The following is a 20,800-nucleotide window of genomic DNA, read 5'->3' as shown; positions in this document are numbered from 1 at the left end:
ATACAAAAATTAGCCAAGTGTGGTGGTAAGTGCCTGTACTCCCAGCTACTTGGCAGGCTGAGGCACAAGAATTGCTTGAACCTGGGAGGCGGAGGTTGCAGTGAGCCAAGATCGTGCCACTGCACTCTAGCCTGGGTGACAGAGCAAGACTCTGTCTCAAAAAAAAAAAAAAAAAAAAGAAAAAGAAAAGAAATGTACAATTATTACATTTATAACAAAGTAATAACTCCAGGAAAAAACAACATAAAAATTGGTATCATATTACATCAGCAGAGTCTGTTTAATATCTTTAATAATTATATCATTTCTAAAGCTTTCCACAAAAGAGTATTACAGTTTTTTAACTTATTGGAAACATATCTAGGAAAAAAAAAAAAAGTCAGCCTTAATACTGAAACTATAATACAAATTTTAAATTATGGACACATACCATAAAACACAATGAACATTTTATTTAAATAAAAAGAAAAGATTTCACTAAGCAATAAACCCAACATATTTCTTTTCTCTCCATATCTACATCCAATGGTGATATTTTATAGGCTAGTTTCTAAACAGATGCAAATTTTTACAAAGCGGTGAAAGCCATGTTTTGCTCAGGAATACTATGGTTCACATACCATACAGGTTATTTTACAGCAGATACTAGCTTGCCAAGCTTCAGATGGCAAAATGCTAAGTTGTGAATTGAGTATTGTCCAGCTAGTTGTTTCTCCTTGCCCTAGAGACTCTGGCAGCATGACTTGAGAGACTGCCTTATTGCTGCCACTTCTCTTCTCATAGTTGAATCCACTATGGGAGAATATTCATGTCCTTAAGATGCAAGTCCGAGCAAAAATCCTCCCACAAATCCACTGGATATCACAATGTTCTGCTTGATAAATTCTGTTGCCTGAAACAAAGTTTAAACAAAAACACTCTTAATTATGCTACAACAGGGATGAACCTTGAAAACATTATGCAAAGTGAAATAAGGCAGACAATAAAGGACAAATATTACATAATTCTGCTCATATGAGCAGTCAGAAAGCAGAATACAGATCATTAAGAGCTGGGGAGAGAGGCAAACTGAAAATTAGTGTTTAATGGGCACAGAGTTTAGGATGATGAAAAAGTTCTGGAAATAGATAGTGGTAATGATTGCAGAAAAATGTGAATATGCTTAATGCCACTGAACCGTACGCTTAAAAATGGTTAAACTGGTAAATTTTTTTTTGTATATCTATTTTACCACAATAAAAAGATGCACATTAAAAAAAAAAATTCTTACTGAATCCAGAGCCAAGTAGCAGTTTCAGCTATTTTCCTCAATTCAACAAATATTCAGCCAAAATTCCTGTGCACCTACTACTGTAGGTGTCAAACAGCATGCAAGATCCCAGAAATGTCCCTGACTAATTGAAGGAGCCTAGAGAACACAGTCATGCCCAGTAAGCTCCTTGGCTATTGAGATAAGTACATGGGCAGCAATAATCTCACAAGTAAAAAGAAATCTACCAGTAAAGTAGATATAAATGGCCCACCATCAAGTTATTCACACAGATTATTTAATAAATTGTCACGGCAGGCACAATGGTATTTATTAATAGTCCATTTAGCCAACAGAAAAAAAAACATACAGGATCAAAACCAAAACAAATCACTTTGGTAAAATGTTTAACCAGAATAAAATCATGAGGAAGCCATCAGACAAAGCCAGACTGTGGGATATTCTGCCTAGAGCCATCAAAAATGTCAGTGCCATGAAAGATGGGGGAATAAAATTAACAGATGAAAGGACTATTTAAGACTAAATGAGACTTCATAGACATGATAACCGAAAACAATATATAATTTTTTTGGGGGGGGCGGGTGGGAACAGGGTTTCATTCTGTCAGTCAGGCTGGAGTGCAGTGGCACAATCATGTCTCACTTATAGCCTCAAGCAATCCTCCCACCTCAGGCTCCCAAGTAGCTGGGACGACAGGCGCATGACACCACGTTCTAATTTTTGTATTTTCTGTAGAGACAAGGTCTCTCTCTCTGTTACCCAGGCCAATCTCAAACTCCTAGGCTCAAGAGATCCTCCTGCCTCAGTCTCCCAAAGTGCTGGGATTACAGGAGTGAACTACTACACCTGGCATATAATTCTTAATTGGGGGGAAAAAAAAGCCATAAAAGATGTTTTGTAGAAAAATATTAATATGAACTATATACTAGAAAATACTGGCTGGGTGTGGTGGCTCACACCTGTAATGCCCAGCACATTGGAAGGCTGAGGCAGGCAGGCTGCTTGAGCCCAGGAGTTTGGGACCAGCCTAGCAACACGGCAAAACCTTGTCTCTACAAAAATATAAAAAGTAGCTGGGCATGCACCTGTAGTCCCAGCTACTTGAGAGGCTGAGGTGGGAGGATTACTTGAGCCCAGGTGGTGGAGGCTGCAGTGAGCTGTAATCACACCATTGCACTCCAGCCTGGGTGACAGAGCAAGACTCTGTCTCAAAAAAACAAACAAAAAAAGGAAATACTATTGTCGCATGTTACATTTTTTTTTTTTCTGGATTAATAATGGCATTTGGTCAGGCATGGGGGCTCATGCCTGTGATCCTAGCACTCTGGGAGGCCGAGGCAGGACTGCTTGAGCCCATGAGTTCGAGACCTGTGCAACATAGCAAGACCTTGTCTCTACTAAAACTTTAAAAATTAGCTGGGCATGGTCACGCACACCTATAGTCCCAGCTACTTGGGAGGCTGAGGTGGGAGGATCATTTGAGCCGGGGGGTCAAGGCTGTAGTGAGCCACGATGATGCCACTGCACTCCAGCCTAAGCAACACAGTGAGATAGAATGAGACCAGTCTCAAAAATAAAAAATAGGCCGGGCGCGGTGGCTCAAGCCTGTAATCCCAGCACTTTGGGAGGCCGAGGCGGGTGGATCACGAGGTCAGGAGATCGAGACCATCCTGGCTAACATGGTGAAACCCCGTCTCTACTAAAAATACAAAAAACTAGCCGGGCGTGGTGGCGGGCGCCTGTAGTCCCAGCTACTCGGAGGCTGAGGCAGGAGAATGGCGTGAACCTGGGAGGCGGAGCTTGCAGTGAGCCGAGATCGCGCCACTGCACTCCAGCCTGGGTGACACAGCGCGAGACTCCGTCTCAAAAAAAAATAAATAAATAAAATAAAAAATAAAAAAATAAAAAATAAAAAAAAAAGGTGGCCAGGCGCGGTGGCTCACGCCTGTAATCCCAACACTTTGAGAGACTGAGGCAGGCGGATCACGAGGTCAGGAGTTCAAGGCCAGCCTGGCCAACATGGTGAAACTCCATCTCTACTAAAGATACAAAAAATTAGTTGGGCGTGGTGGCGCGTGCCTGTAATTCCAGCTACTCAGGAGGCTGGGGTAGGAGAATTTTGAACCCAGGAGGCGGAGGTTGCAGTAAGCCAAGATCACGCCACTGCACTCCAGCGTGGGCTACAGGGTGAGATCCCGTCTCAAAAAAGAAAAGGAAAAAAAAAAAGTTTCTGAAGCGGCAGGTCCCACGTAGTTAAAAAAAAAAAAGGGGGGGGGGGACTTACAGTTGTGTAAGAGAATATCTGTACTCTTAGAAGATACATACTGAAGTATTTAGGGATGAAAAGTTATGACATCTTAGTTTGGAAAAAAAAATTATCTTGTGTGTGTCACCCACACCCAGATAAAGTAAACATGGCAAATCGTGAACAATTTGGTGAATAGATGAAGGGTATTTAGATATTCACTGTATTTGTCTTTCAACTTTTTAACTGGTTTGAGTTTTTTCAAACCAAAAAGTTGATGGAGGTAAAATGATAAAACAAAAACAAAGGCAAGGAAGTATTCAATTCCATTTTAAACAGAGTACAAAAGAAAAGGGCCAAATTACACATGAAAACATTAATAAAATATATTAGTCATATTAATAAAACATATATATTTTCAAACTATCCTACCTCAAAAAAAAATGGGTACTTTTAAGTTTTACTACACCTGTACATGTCCATTTATAAAGGCAGAGGAAGTATGTTGAAAAGAATGTTCTTAGTTTTTCAACAAGATCAAAGCGAGCCAGAGATGGGCAGGGGAATCTATATTAACCACCAAAAAAAAAATAATAATAATGACTGATTTAAGTAGTGGTGTGATCTCAAATTTTACTTAACACTCTAGATATATAACCAAAAACACCATTTTTTAAAAAGACAGTAATTCCCCCTGGTCACATTTTCTGCTAAGGGACACCCATTAACCAAAAAAAGGAAAAAAGAAAAAAAAAAAGTCAAAATTATATATCATCTTACTTCTTCAATTAAATTGTTGATTTCAGGTGCTGCTTTGTTCGCTCGTTTCTTAATCTGTCTTTTTGCTTTATTTACATCTTTTTCAACTCTCTTCCAGTCAATCTGCACATAGCCACTATGACTAGCAATCTGCAAAAAATATAATAAAAATTATCAATACTAAACCAACTAGGTTGTTGACTAATCTAATAGCCAAGAATATATAAACACTTAAGAGTTCTAGTAACCTATAAAACTTATCGCTAAGAAATTGTTTTTTATCCACGAGTTTATTCATTTAACAGACACTAGTGCCTACCCTATGCTAAGTACTGAATAAGGGAGACATACGCCCCTTCCCTCAGAAAGCTTCAGGTCTGTTAGGGAAAACAGACATTAAGCATAAGTAAGTAACTAATTATTTAGATGTGATGTACAGTGCTTAGTACATGATGGGAAAATGATTCCAAAAGCTGTCTTTTAACTATACTATCATTCTGTCATACCTTTTGGAATAGGGAATTAGTTAAAAAGATACACAGATTATCTAGATTATATAGCTAGTTAAAAAATACCTTTTAATTAAATAGATCTTTAATTATAAGGGATCATAAGCCAATCAGTTATTAGATCACTAAAGAAATTTAAGTAGCCTGCTAAGTATTTAAATAGCTCTCTTTACTTAAATTAAGAATACTTTCTGGTAATTGCTTTTGAAAGTAGAATATAAAACAAACTGTGCTCTACACAAGTTTCATGCTATAAATCCTTTTAACAAAACTATAGCTAAATGCCTATCATAAGAAAAATTATCATATGGTACTACTGAGAGACTGCAATATCTGAACAGGAACAACAGTGTGTGTGCAAAGCCAGTCCAGTAACTCATGCCTCCAAATAATAAAATAGCCATATATACCATTATAAATCATTTCTGTCAAGCTTATGCTTTCTTTGTCATTTTTTAGTGCATCACTTTTTTTTTTTTTTGCCATTTGCATCCTGAATGAACACACTGACTTTTAGCCATACAGAAAATACTTTAAATAATAAAAAGATCTGATTTTGCATAAACAGGTTGACTAGACATCCTAGGTTCTATTTTGTCTGTGAATGACTCCATAGAAGAATTTATTTATCTGCATTTCTTCTTGTATTTATTCATCCACTATCACTTCAAACTCCAGCCTCAGCAAAATAGTGGTGATCAAATCAAATGGCAAGTGAAGGCTTTTTCTGGTAGTATTTGATACAGCAATTTGAGTCACAGGCATGGAGGTGATGATGAACCTTAGGAAAAGGAGCCTTTTCTACATACAAATCCAAAAGACTTCTTACTGGCTTGCACTAAGTAATCAAAATAGTTGATTACTATGAAGCTTTTGCAGAATTTTATTTTTTGCTGAATCTTAACATTTCTTCTTAATCCAAAGCTTGTGAGAAATACAAAGATTTTATGTATGCATATGGCTTTATTTTTTGGTTAGAACAAAAATATTATCTATGCCACCACTCATAATCAACTCCCAATTCAACTGTCATTTTTAAGACTTAACATTTTAATTTACAAAGTTTTTTTTAAAAAGCTAATCTTCATGCCATGAGTTAAACTGGTAGTGAAATTTTAAAAAAAAGAAAAAAAAAAATCTTAACTGTATTCCCTGGGTGAGACCCCTTATCCACCCTCCAATCGCGAGCAAATGAATAAAGGAAACCATTTATATGAGACAGATGAAACAAATTCTCACAAACAGCACTCTATACAGAAAATATTTTTACAGAGCCATTTGTCACTGATAATTAGTAAACCCAGTGTTATCTGAGATAAAGATTTTGTATAGTTTAAAGAATCCTCTACATTTTGGGGGGAAATGTCAAACAGCTGCAAGTAAAATGAAAAACCCTGAGATGCTAAAGATACTAACGTCTCTTTGGAAGAAGACTTCCTTAACACCTCCAAGCAGACAAAGCGTCTTCCCTCTGCTCTCTCAGCACTAAACACACCCTTCTAGCTCAGCACTGACCATATGGGCTGTGAATCTCTATATCCTTAGAGTCCCAACTAATGCCAGATGAATGAGACATAGTAAATAAATGATAACAAAGACAATGAATAAAGACTAAATCTCAAACGCTGTATTAACCAACCTGGCTCAAATCATGACTCTCAGCAACAAAGTGGATGGGCTAGATTATCCCAAAGGGCCCAACCTACCATGTCTACTAACAAGAGAATGATTTTTGATGCTGGAGTGATCTACCATCACTGAACAAATTCCCTTGAGAATCTGTTCCCTTGCAGGGAAAATGCAAAACTTTGAGATGTTAAAGATATTAATGCCTTAAAAAAAAGAGAGAGAGAGATGAAGTCTCACTATGTTGCCCAGGCTGGTCTTGGACTCTTGGCCTCAAGCCATCCTCCTGCCTTGGTTTCCCAAAGTGCTGGGATTACAGTGAGCCACGGCACCCAGCTGAGAAGTACACTTCTGATCAAACCGAAGAATACCAGTCTAAACTGAGCACCCTACTCCAGTGCAGAGATGACCAAGGACAAACAATCTGCCCCAAGTGGGGTTCAGGTACAACCAACTTAACCAACCAATACATACAGGACCCAATTCAGTCTTGTCCACACAAAATTCATCTGCAACTACAAGGAAATGCAAGCCAAAAGACTGGGGAGGGAATGGGACAGTGATGACTGCTTTTTGAACATTTGACTTCCTATAACACTAAAATATTTAACGGGATTAGGTGAAGTACTTTCATTAGAATAAAAGCTTCCAAGTTAAAAAAAATAAAATTAAATTTAAAAATGCCAGGCTGAGTTCTGTGGCTCACGCCTGTCATCTTAGCACTTTGGGAGGCCGAGGCAAGTGGATTACCTGATGCCAGGAGTTCAAGAACAGCCTGGCCAACATGGTGAAACCCCGTCTCCACTAAAAATGCAAAAATTAGCCGGGCGTGGTAGCGCATGCCTGTAATCCCAGCTACTTGGAAGGCTGAGGCAAAAGAATCACTGGAACCCAGGAGGCAGAGACTGCAGTGAGCCGATAACACGCCACTGCACTCCAGCCTGGGCAACAGAGTGAGACACTGTCTCAAAATAATAATAATAATAATAATAATAATAATAATAATGACAGAGGGGCTGGGCGTGGTGGTTCACCCCTGTACTCCTAGCACTTTGGGAGGCCAAGGTGGGCAGATCACTTGAGGCCAGGAGTTCGAGATCAGCCGTGCCAACATGGTGAAACTATGTCAGTGAAACTAAAAATACAAAAAACTAGCTGGGCGTGGTGGCTCACACCTGTAATCACAGCTACTCAGGAGGCTGAGTTACAAGAATCAGGAGGTGGTTCTTGAACCCAGGAGGCAGAGGTTACAGTGAGCCGAGATCCCACCACTGCATTCCAGCCTGGGTGACAGGGAGACTGTCTCAAAAATAAATAAATAAATAAATAAATAAATAAATAAATAATAATGCCAGAGGCCAGGCTCGGTTGCTCATGCCCATAATTTCAACACTTTGGGAGGGTGAAGCAGGCTGACTGCTTGAGCCCAGGAGTTTGAGACCAGTCTGGGCTATATGGCGAAATTCTGTCTCTACAAAAAATACAAAAATTAGCCAGGCATGGTGGCATGCACCTGTAGTCCCAGCTACTTGAGAGGCTGAAGTGGGAGGACCGTTTGAGCCTCAGGAGTTCAAGGCTGGAGTGACCCATGGTCACACCACTGCACTCCAGCCTGGGCCAGAGAGTGAGACTGCTTCCAGAAAAAAAAAAAAACAAACACACACACACACACACACACACACCAGGCTTTCAGATAGATTCATGTCGGCCAGAAAGCTCAAAACAGGTAGATGGGGCTTTTTGCTTGTGAACTTCACCATATGCTGATCTAACCTGGCTGTTTCACTGCGAGAAATTCGCCCACCCCCAACTCCTTATCTTTAAATCATTTTTCTTGAACTGGTCAGATTTCCCAGAGAAGGGAAAGCCCCACACGTCCATATCGTTTAGAGCTTTCCATCAACTTTTAGAGCTCAATTCTTAAATATGAGCAGACAACCAAGGATCATCAGACATGGAGGAAGGCCTTTAACTTGAAAACTAGAAACCAAAATAAACAAGCAGGAAAAAGTGGGGGGAGGGGAAACAAAACACCTTAGACAAACAGGGACTTGGTAGGAAGAAGCTTAAAACACACACACATACACACCCAAAGAAGCTTGATCATTTACGTCCTCAGAGAGATTAAAAAAGATAATGCACAACTGAAAGAGCGCTTAATGGCCAAAGCTGGCAAAATTTGAGCAATAAAAGAGCATTAGATTATAAACCAAAGTATAAAATAAATATCCATGAGTCCATATTGATATAAATAAATGACTGAATAAATAAAAGAAGAGACAAACCTTCCAACAGACTATTTCTAAATAATTTATGTAGCTACTCTGCCTTCAGAAAGGTGGAGCACAATCACATTCCTGAAATGTGGGCTATACACAGTGACTCCCTTCCAAAGAGTACAGTATGAGGCCAAGCGTGGTGGCTCATGCCTGTAATCCCAGCACTTCGGGAGGCCGAGGAGGGTGGATCACTTGAGGCCAAGAGTTCGAGACCAGCCTGGCCAACATGGTGAAACCCCGTCTCTACTGAAAATACAAAAATTAGCCAGACGGTGGTGTGCACCTGTAATTGGCGTGCGCCTGTAATTGCAATTACTTGGGAGGCTAAGGCATGAGAATCACTTGAACCTGGGAGACAGAGGCTGCCGTAAGCCGAGATCATGCCACTTGCACCCCAGCCTGGGCAACAGAGTGAAACTCTGTCTCAGAAAAAAAATCAAAAAACAAAAAACAAAAAACAAAGAGTACAGTATGAAAAGGGGGAAAAGCTGGTGGATCCTCTCATATGGGGATAAAAGGAATATTTTCTGGAAGGCTGCTTGACAATCAAGAGGCTTAAATATGTATATGTGTATGTATGTGTATACATATTATATATATATTTTTTTTTTGAGACAGAGTTTCGCTCTTGTCACCCATGCTGGCATATAATGGCATTATCTCGGCTCACTGCAACCTCTGACTCCCAGGTTCAAGTGATGTTCCTGCCTCAGCCTCCCGAGTAGCTGGGATTACAGGCATGCACCACCATGCCTGGCTAATTTTGTACTTTTAGTAGAGATGGGGTTTCACCTTGTTGGCCAGGCTGGTCTCGAACTCCTGACCTCAGGTGATCCGCCCGCCTCGGCCTCCCAAAGTGCTGGGATTACAGGCGTGAGCCACCACGTCTGGCCTAAATATATTTTTGCTTTGTCTTAGACAAGTGTGCAAAGATGTATATAAATGGCTAGTCACTGCAGAGTTGTTTGTAAAGCTGAAAAAATAAACTGCTAGATGAACATTCTGTGTAGATGCTAAGAATTGCTTGTAGGACAGACTATTTGGATCAACACTCTGAACCTGCAGTCTATTAAGGCAGTCACTTCCAACTAGCATCTGGTGATTTAAGGAAAACTTTCACTCTCCGCCTCTTTCTAAGAACCTTCTATCTTCGAATTAGAGAAGACATTCAACTATACCATCTCTCACAAACCTTCCTGGTCTATAGATATGCAATTAAAATGGTTTCCAAGAATGTTAGTGCTCCAGTAATATGATGTGTTCCTAAAAGTCTTATTGAAGGGACTGTCTTCTAACCATTGCATTGGTTGAAACAATGGGTTAGGGGAGGACAAATCACACATAATAAATACATCCCACCAATCTCTTAAAAAAAAAGTATCCAAATATTAGCCACTAAAAAATTTAAAAAAAGATACTGCTCACTGCATCCATGAAGGAAAAGCAAGGAACAGAATGCTAAAGTCACATTAAAAGAACAACAGCTGGGCATGGTGGCTCACATCTGTAATCCCAGCACTTTGGGAGGCCAAGGTGGGTGGACTGCTCAAGCTCAGGAGTTCAAGACCAGCCTGGGCAACACAGCAAAACTCCATCTCTACTGAAAATACAAAAAATTAGCCAGGCATGGTGGCGCATGCCTGTAGTCCCATCTACTTGGGAAGCTGGGGTGGAGAAATCACCTGAGCCTGGGAGGTCAAGGCTGTAGTGAGCCAAGATCACACCACTGCACTCCAGCCCGGGCAAACAGAGTGAGACTCTGTCTCAAAAAAAAAACCAAAAAAACAAAAAATCTTGTTGAGGTTGAAGAAATCTCTCAGAAAATAGACCAATGAAAGTGGAAAACTGAAAAGATTATTAGTGTTCTGCCAAATCTAAGAAAGAAAGAAAAAAAAAAAGATTATTAGGCCAAGCACAGTGGCTCATGCCTGTAATCCCAACATTTTGGGAGGCCAAGGCAGGAGGATTGCTTGAGACCAGCCTGGGCAACACAGCAAGACCTCATCTATATTTAAAAAAAAAACAAAAAATAAGTCTAAAACTGTAAAATAAATAAAGAAAGAAAAATTAGACAACTGGTCCAGGAGATACATTTAATGGGAACCACAGAAAAAAAGATGGGAAAATTAAAGAGCAGGATATCACTAACTAAATAAATATAAAGAAAATTTCTCCAAACTGAAAGGGCCCCTTGAGTTTCCAGCACAGTGGATGAAAATAGGCCCAAAGGAAGGCACATCACTGGGAAAAATCAGAATACTGAGGACAAAAGAAAATCCCATAAGCATTTATTGAAAGGGAAAAAAAAAAAAAAACCCACACATGTAAAGGTTCAGAAATTAGAATTACTTTAGACTTTTAACAGCATCACTGGAAGTCAGAAGACAATGGAGCAATATCTAAACCCAGCTATTAATAAATTATCAAACGTGAGGATAAAATGAAGAAATTTTCAGACATGCAAAGTCTCAAAAACTATAGTTCCCATTCTCATTTTCTACGAAAGCTATTGGAGGATGTGTCCACCAAAATAAGAGACTACATCAAGACATAGGATAGGCCAGGTGCAGTGGCTCACGCCTGTAATCCCAACACTTTGGGAGGCCAAGGCGGGTGGAATGCTTGAGCCCAGGAGTTCGAGACCAGCCTGGGCAACATAGCAAGACCTATTATTCAAAAATACAAAAATTAGCTGGGCATGGTGGCACACGCCTGTAGTCCCAGCTACTTGGGAGGCTGAGGCAGGAGGATTCCCTTGAGCCCAGGAGGCAGAGTTTATAGTGAGTGAGACTGCACCACTGCACTCTAGCCTGGGCAACAGAGCAAGACTGTCTCAAAAAACAAACAAACAAACAAAAGACATAACATATAGGAAACAACCCAAAACAAAAACAAAGGGAATATCCAGAAGGTATTGAAGAGAGATCCCAGGGTAAGAGCTGTATACCAGGCCTAGAAAGCAAACAGGACAGATGACTCTGGGACCAAGTTGGCCCAGAAGGTTAAACTGATGAACTATTTGATACATATGACAATGAAAGATGATTTTCACAACTAGTAGTTGTCTAAAGAAATAATCCTGGGCCGGGCGTGGTGGCTCACACCTGTAATCCCAGCACTTTGGGAGGCCAAGGCAGGCAGATCACGAGGTCAGGAGATCAAGACCATCCTGGCTAACATGGTGAAACCCTGTCTCTACTAAAAAAATACAAAGGCCGGGCACGGTGGCTCAAGCCTGTAATCCCAGCACTTTGGGAGGCCGAGACGGGTGGATCATGAGGTCGGGAGATCGAGACCATCCTGGCTAACACGGTGAAACCCCGTCTCTACTAAAAAATACAAAAAACTAGCCGGGCGAGGTGGCGGGCGCCTGTAGTCCCAGCTACTCGGGAGGCTGAGGCAGGAGAATGGCGTGAACCCGGGAGGCGGAGCTTGCAGTGAGCTGAGATCCGGCCACTGCACTCCAGCCTGGGCAACAGAGCCAGACGCCGTCTCAGAAAAAAAAAAAAAAAATACAAAAAGTTAGCTGGGCATGGTGGCGGGCACCTGTAGTCCCAGCTACTCAGAAGGCTGAGGCAGGAGAATGGCGTGAACCCAGGAGGCGAAGCTTGCAGTGAGCTGAGATCGTGCCACTGCACTCCAGCCTGGGAGACAGAGCGAAAAAAAAAAAAAAGAAAAAGAAAAAGAAAAAATCCTGGCTGGGCGCGGTGGCTCACACCTGTAATCCCAGCACTTTGAGAGGCTGAGGCTGGCAGATTGCCTGAGGTCAGGAGTTTGAGACCAGCCTGGCCAACATGGTGAAACCCCGTCTCTACTAAAAATACAAAACTTAGCCGGGCGCGGTGGCAGGCTCCTCTAAACCCAGCTACTCGGGAGGCTGAGGCAGGAAAATTGCTTGAACCCAGGGAGGCGGAGGTTGCAGTGAGCCAAGATTGTGCCACTGCACTCTAGCCTGGGCGACAGAGCGAGACTCTGTCTCAAAACAACAACAAAAAATCCCAAACTTCCTAGTAAAAATAATGGCCAAAACCTTCCCAAATATGATTAAAGACATAAATTCACAGGTTCAAGAAGTTCAGTGAACTCTTAAGTAATCAGTCTCAGTGAACTCCATGTAATGAATGATCTAACACAATTATGAAAAAAGGGAAGTAACTACACTTAGACGATCGAGGGAGAGGGAAGAAAGTATTCAGGTACGTGAGATTGGGGGGAGAAGTGTAGGGAAAATAAAACAGTTCAATAAATGGCAGCTAAATTTTCCTATTCCATAATGGGAAGCCAATAGTTCACACCTAAAACTGAAAGATCAAGAAATGTCCAATTAACTTGTTTAGGGAAAAAGAGATAACTACCTTAAGAATCAGTTAAGAGTTCAAAGTGGATGTCTCAGGGGATGGAAAAACGGGGGTAGTGAGAGAGGTGGAGGATTACACTAACCTGTAACAAGCCTTGCACAACTACTTGGCCCTTTGAATTATAAGCATGTGTAACTCCAAAAACTTAAAACGAAGAGATTGTGTACTTTAAGACGGCAGTGTAGGCCGGGCGCGGTGGCTCAAGCCTGTAATCCCAGCACTTTGGGAGGCCGAGGCGGGTGGATCACGAGGTCAGGAGATCGAGACTATCCTGGCTAACATGGTGAAACCCCGTCTCTACTAAAAATACAAAAAACTAGCCGGGCGTGGTGGCGGGCGCCTGTAGTCTCAGCTACTTGGGAGGCTGAGGCGGGAGAATGGCGTGAACCCGGGAGGCGGAGCTTGCAGTGAGCCGAGATCACGCCACTGCACTCCAGCCTGGGAGCACAGCGAGACTCCGTCTCAAAAAAAAAAAAAAAAAAAAAAAAAGACGGCAGTGTAATAAATATCTATTGGAAAACACTTAATATTGTTGCTAGAAAAGCTTTAAGTTCTAAATAAACTAATATTTATCTTTAAATATAAGAAAGGTCACCAAAATATGAAAGTGGGCCTAAAGAATATTAGGCAATTAGCCTAAAAGCCATTTGTTACTTTATTTCCCCTTTCACTTTCCTTCTACTGAGTTTTCAAGGTTAGTCATATTTGTGGGAAAAACTGGTTTGATGCAGACAGATCCTATGTTGTTCTGCCTTAAAAACTTCAAAGAATGTGTGGACTAAATGCAGAAAAGTGGGAGGTGGCAATGACAAAATGTGGATTTGAATGGTGCATATTGAGTGAACTGAAATGGACTTCTGAAAAACTGACATGCAGAGTGGATTAAAATATACATTTCTCTCCATTCTGTGAACATTTTAGGAAACTCTGCTTCAGTCCAGTACCCTTTTACACTAACAGAAATGACAACTGAGTCTTCAAAATAGCTATGGAATAAAATATGCTCTTGATTCCATATAAAACCAAGTCAAAATCAGCTTAAGTAAAATTATCATCTGTGCTAATGCTGGCATATTCATCCAAAGAACTAAATTTAGGTATTAATCATGTTCTTTTTTACCTCTTACCACAAGTAATAAGCAATTATTCCTAATAATGTCACCAAGAGAAAGAAAACATATATTTTTTAAAAGGCTGCTCAGTGAACAACTCAAAATCTGTGCTTCATACATACAAATCCAGTCCCCTTGTACTTAAAGCAACTATACTAGTTATTACATGATCGATGGCTTAGGTGCTGAATTCAGATTTTGGTTGCTATGAACATCAATCATTTTTAATCTAGTACAACTGACAGTTCTCTGTATCTTTAAAAGTGTTGCTCACATTCATTCCTAGAGATTTTCAATTTTTGGATTTACTATATTTGATCTTCAAGGAACGATATTTTTGAAAAAATATATGCCAAACAGACATGAATGCCAGATACTGCCCTGATAAACATCCTCTAATGGCAAAGCATTTGTAGATCTTATACTTACAAGAATATGAACAAAACTAAAACTTCAAATCTACCTGCCTCAGATATAAGATTATGGATTTTTTTTGGTTTTTTTTTTTTTTTTTGGAAACAGAGTTTCGCTCTTGTTGCCCAGGTGGGAGTGCAATGGCACGATCTCGGCTCACTGCAACCTCCGCTTCCTGGGTTCAAGTGATTCTCAGCCTCCCAAGTAGCTGGGACTATAGGCGTGTGCCACCACGCCAGCTAATTTTAATTTTTGTATTTTCAGTACAGACAGGGTTTCACCATGTTGGCCAGACTGGTCTTGAACATCTGACCTCAAGGGATCTGCCTGCCTCTGCCTCCCAAAGTGCTGGGATTACAGGTGTGAGCCAACGCACCCGGCAATGGCTGTCTTTTTAATAGCTGAGATCAAACTATGCTTAATAACTCAGAAATATTTAAATCGTTATCTTTCAAGACAAAAGTCAGCTTCCCAAACTCATTGTAGCTCTTTCATAAGCTGATGCCTAAAAGAAAAATTCCACCTTTTATGTAAGCAAAGGCAAGGGCTTAAAGCTCTGACATACCTGAAGAAGAAGAAAGCCACCACCTACTGCAGTTGCTGCAAGTTTTCCAACTTTCTGGAACAGAAATCCTGCACACCTTTAATCAAAGAAATAACAAAAGATGAAAACAATCAATTATGTACTAAATCCTCTCCCTCTTCTACTTTTCATTGCTTTCCTAATAAAATCTTCTGTCTTCGCATTTCTTTTGATCACGTCCCTTACCTGCTCAGAAACCTTCTCAGAAGCCCCTCAGTTATATAGGCTAGTCAAAAATGCACAATCTAAAATGTCTGAAATTTGCTTCAAAATAAGGGACAGAGAGAAGAGGAGGGGAATTTATAGAAAAAAAGAGCAGCTACTAAAATAACGACAAGTACTCAGGGGTTCACTACACTCCTCCTACATTTGCATAAGCTGAAACCTCCCATAATAAAAGTGACGTTTTGCTTAATACAGTCAAGATGGTCCCTATACCTGGTTGACCCCCACCTTCGGCTCCAGCCCCATTAACTTCCAAATAGGTCATCACCTTTGCTCAAGCTATTAATCTCCCTGCTTCTAGGGGTTTCTGCCTAGCTCTACCTATTTAAAGCTTTCCTACCCTTTCAGGTCCAGCTGTTGTTCCACTCAATGACTACACTTCAGCCCACATTTCTAAAAGCCTCCTTATCTAGATCTACCTATTTTTATATTAAACGTTTTTTGTGTCTCATCTACCCTGTGTCAGCTCATACTTCTTTCATGATTAATTCGCTCCTTCAGTGAGCTCACATTCCCTTCAGCATTCCAGATCCACACTGTGCAAATGAATCCTATATTTCTAATCTAGCCTTCTGCACTGGGTTGAATGGTGTCCCCCCTAAAATTCACATCCTTCCCAAAGCCTTTAAATGTGACCTTATTTTAAAACAGAGTCACTGCAGATGTAATGAGTTCAGATGAGATCATACTGGACAGGTTGGGCCTTTAATCCGATAAGGACGCACACAGAGAGAAGACGACATGTGAGGACAAGAGAGGCAGAGACTGGAATAATACATTGACAAGCCAAGGAATGACAAGGATTGCTGGCAACCACCAGAAGCTAGCAGAGAAACATAAAACAGATATCTCCCTCTGAGCCTCCAAGAAGGAACAAACCCTGTTGACATCCTGATTACAGACTTCTAGCCTCCGGAACTGTGAGAGAGTACATTTCTGTTGTTATTTTATTTTATTTATTTATATTTTAGATGGAGCTCGTTCTGTCACCCAGGCTGGAGTGCAATGGCATGATCTTGGCTCACTGCAACCTCTGCCTCCCGGGTTCAAGCAATTTTCCTGCCTCAGCCTCCCAAATAGCTGGGATTACAGGCACCCACCACCACACCCGGCTAATTGTTGTATTTTTAGTAGAGACGGGGTTTCACAATGTTGGCCAGGCTGCTCTTGAACTCCTGATCTCAGGTGATTTCATCCGCCTTGGCCTCCCAAAGTGCTGGGATTACAAGTGTAAGCCACCGCACCTGGCCTCCACAGTTCTATATATTTTATCTCCAAAATGTTATTTGACTGTTTTCTCCTTTCCATTCTCAAGGTCATCATTACCTTGCTTCCAGAACATTCTTAAGGGCCCTCTAACTGTTCTTGACACCTCCCATCTCTCCTAGCAATCACCCATCCTGATAATAGTTTTAATTTTTTGTCATGGGCCGGGCACGGTGGCTCACGCCTGTAATCCCAGCACTTTGGGAGGCCGAGGTGGGCGGATCACGAGGTCATGGTGAAACCCCATCTCTACTAACAATACAAAAATTAGCCAGGCGTGGTGGCACGTGCCTGTAATCCCAGCTACTCGGGAGGTTGGGACAGGAGAATCGCTTGAACCCGGGAGGCGGAGGTTGCAGTGAGCGGAGATTGTGCCATTGCATTCCAGCCTGGGTGACAGGGCAAGACTCCATCTCAAAAAAAAAAAAAAAAAAATTGTCATGATCAAAAGCCTACAGCTTACCTACAGCTAAATAAAATCTCCTCAGCCTCCTATTCATGTCTTGAATTAGTCTAAATTGCTAACTTGTTAGGTTAGTGCCTATTAACTGTTCCTCCTTAATATACACCACAATATCACATCAGTTTTACATCCTAAGAAAATTGCAAAAATTTACTACACTGAATATAGTCATTGCAACAAATCGCCTGTATAATTATTAGAGTTCTATTATACAGCTCCTGGACCAACACCTGGCTATAATCCAAATGTGTGTGTGTGTATATGTATATATGTATATGTATATATGTGTGCATACATATATACACACACATATATACATATATACACACACACATATATACATATATATACATATATGTGTGTGTATATATACACACACATATATATACATATGAGCCACCACACCTGGCCTCCACGGTTCTATATATACACACACATATATACATATACATATATACACATACACGTGTATGTGCGTATATATGTATACACATATATACATATACATATATATATACACACACATACACACACAGTCAGCTCTCTTTATGTTTCGCATCTACAATTAAACCAATCAGGGCACAAAACTTGAAAAAAAAAGACAAAAAAAAAAAAAAGTAACACGGATTTTTAAAATTCCATATAACAAGTATTTACATAGCATTTACATTGTATTAGGTGTTGTAAGTAATTAAGAGATGATTTAAAGTGTACGAGAGAGTGTACAGGTTATAAGCAAATACTATGCCTTTTTATATCAGGGACATGAGCATCTGCAGATTTTGGTATCCTATGCTGAGGGACGACTGTATTACCATAAAGAATGTGCCCCTCAGTAGGGGAGTCAGCAACAAAGGCGCAGAAAAGGGAACAGAAAAGGCAGGCAGCAGCCACAATGTCCCTCGGACTGTGCTCCACAAGCATGTATATCCATTGCTTGATGGCATCAGTCACTACAATGAACCTATCTCCTGCTGCTCTGTCTCCAGGCTTTCCGAGCAAACTTCTGCCAATGATGGGGCTTGATCTACAAGGAGTCTGGTCTCCAAGGAGAAACAATGAAATGACTTGATAATTCTATTCTCAATTATTTTTGAGTCTGTTTTAAGACTGGACTTTAGGCCCTGACTGACATTAACCAATCACCCATGGCACCAAATTGTGAGCTTATTTAAGCAGAGAGCCATACCCTGAATTACAGGGCTAGAGGAACTATCTGCCTGTGGAGAATCATCTGAATGACCCGGCCCTGACAGGCATCTCTCTCCTAATTGCAGGCTTTTTTCCTGCAGCAGCATTAGTAAGTACATATCATGAATAAATGCCGCACCTCTGCAACACAGAATCTTGACAATGAGTATTTCTATCATAAAATGGCATTTGCAAAAAGGCATAGAGGAGTGTGTCATTATTCCAAGGTGCATGTAAAACACAAATAAAAACACTCGTTATACTTATCAAGTGGAAACATGTAAATATTTCAGTTACATCAATGTAAGATGAACTTAAAAGAGAATCTAAGAAAAAATGCTTATGCACAAGTTAAGCACCCTCACTAACTCCAAAATTTCTCTACAGTCACGAACATTTTCAAAACAGTCAAATTTGTTTCTGCCCCCTTGTTATCTGGCTAGCCTTTTTATTATAAGAACAGAATTAGATCCACAGTAGCCATTGTGTTATCACGTGGTCTGAAATGTTAACTGGTCAGGCTGATGGTTATTAACCACTTCTTAATGGACTCCACAATATTCCCAAGTAAGCAATCAGACCTTTAATTTCAACACAGAACTAATGTTCTACAGCTCTTTTTCAAAGAGTTATCATAATCTGAACGAGCCCACAAAAAACAGAATCATCTGTATCATCACCAATAATTCATACTGAGCATTTTACACTGCTCTGTACGGGGCTGACAATACTAGAGGCCAGTTCTACCGTGGGAGTTTCTTAGGTTTTTTCAGTAGTTAGCACTGAATGAAATGTAAAAATTTACATATAATTAACTCATATATTTCTTCCTATCTACTATCACTGAATCAGATCCACGACATTTGCTGAAGAATCAAAAGAAGGATGAGGAGGGAGGAGAGGAACAGCGGTGGGCATGGGGGAGGGGATCGCCAAAACCCAACAGGGAGCCTGGGCATGTAGATTACATCAATTTTAACTCAGAGAAAAGCCTCTTCCAGAATTAACAGTGTAGACCCACTGCATGTGCACGGTGACTCTTCCCGATGTATGAAAGGTCAGCAGGGTCAGGCCCCGAAATGAAATTTAATGAAAAAGACGTTGTTCTCACCAGCCAGTAACACCACCCATTACAATCTGGGTAGCTACTGAGTATTTTTCTACCATAGGTCCCGAACTGTGGCCAAACACTCGATTCCACCACTGGTGTCTTCTTGCATACTCAGTTAAATCCAACACTTCATAAGAGTCGTCATCACTTTCATATTCTTCAAAATAGCAAAATGCAAAAAATAAATGTAGAGTCAATCAAAAGTCAGAAATGTCCCATACATCTTTTTAAATATCTGTTACAACTCATTACTTTTGGCCTACAGCTAAAAATGCCCACATGGAAACTACTGACTTAACTCAATTCCTGAGACCAGGGCCTCAAGAGTAAAGGGCCCTACAACAATGACCCCCATTTGCTTTCCCAAAGGCCCAGGGACCAGCCTGGGGTGACGAAGCCAGGGCCAACTCAGAAATGACACAGTAGTGAGGGGTCACCCCAACCTCCAAATCTTAGTAGGGTCAAGGTCAGAGAAGGGTCCATTTTCATCAGTGGAAGGAATGGGGGTGGGGAGGGGTCCTCCTCTGAGATAACTAGTCTGGAGCCCAGCGAAATCACTAGAGTCTAGACGTTTAAAAAAAGAAAATAATAATACATTTGAAGATGGAGATAAAGGGCCGGAGGTGAAGGTAAGGCAGGAGGTAGGTAGGGCTGTGCTGGGGGTGGGGGTGGCTCTCCGCTTGAGTTCCGGAGGGGGACGAAAAAGTCTAGCTCGGAGGGGGTGCTCAAAGGGGCTGCCTTAAAAAAATATATACAGTTCGAAGAATCCTAGGGCAGGGGAAGGAAGAGGTGCCATGGGAGCAAGGTCGAGAGCTGTGAGCCGCGTCCCAGATACCACTTCAGGCCCTCGCCGCTCACCTTGGGGAGGGGGGTTCCGGGTCGCCATGATACCGCCAGCGGCCAATTCTGGAGTGGTCCCCGCCCGCCCTCCTCTCCCTGGCACTTTAAGGGCCGCTCTAGGCAAGGATGGAAATCTATGGTCTCTTTTTCCCTCCTCCTCCTACTCCAGGCGCGTAGTCCTGTCTCCGCCCCCTTCTCTCAGCGCAGGACCTTCTGCCTTCTGCGCACGCGCGAGACTCCGGAATGTGGGCAGGGCCGGTCGGATCATAGCCCCGCGAGAGCGCAGGGGACTTGTAGTCCATTGTCTTCCGCAATTAGGAAGGGGGAGGGACCGCCCCTCCTCGAATTTCCATAACTTGAATTTGATTATTTTGTTTTAAAGAGCCTTAAGGGCTGAAGGTATGGGGGGAAGGGCGCTACATGGTGGTACAAAGGGAAAACCAGCTGGGTATTGACAAAGACTCTCTTGACCAAACTTTAGTCAGGAGGCTCCTCTGAGCTGTTTTTGACTGAGTCTCCTCCTTGGGTCGTCTTTGACCTGCCTAGTCC

The 20,800-nt window shown here is 41.4% G+C and overlaps 1 protein-coding gene across 1 annotated transcript; it reads right to left on the bottom strand.

The window, feature by feature from the left end:
- Positions 1 to 256: 256 nt before the first annotated feature.
- FUNDC1 (FUN14 domain containing 1) lies at positions 257 to 20,466 on the bottom strand. Its single transcript, XM_025372754.1, has 5 exons — positions 20,270 to 20,466; positions 19,412 to 19,568; positions 15,138 to 15,213; positions 4,296 to 4,424; positions 257 to 892 (listed from the first exon to the last, which is right to left on the bottom strand). Exons 1-5 carry the CDS (start codon positions 20,295 to 20,297, stop codon positions 815 to 817), a joined length of 468 nt encoding a protein of 155 aa, XP_025228539.1. The 5' UTR covers positions 20,298 to 20,466; the 3' UTR covers positions 257 to 814.
- Between the last annotated feature and the right edge of the window lie 334 nt (positions 20,467 to 20,800).

Source organism: Theropithecus gelada, chromosome X, assembly GCF_003255815.1.
Source record: "Theropithecus gelada isolate Dixy chromosome X, Tgel_1.0, whole genome shotgun sequence".
NCBI classification, from domain to species: domain Eukaryota; kingdom Metazoa; phylum Chordata; class Mammalia; order Primates; family Cercopithecidae; genus Theropithecus; species Theropithecus gelada.
This window is presented reverse-complemented; position numbering and strand designations above follow the sequence as displayed.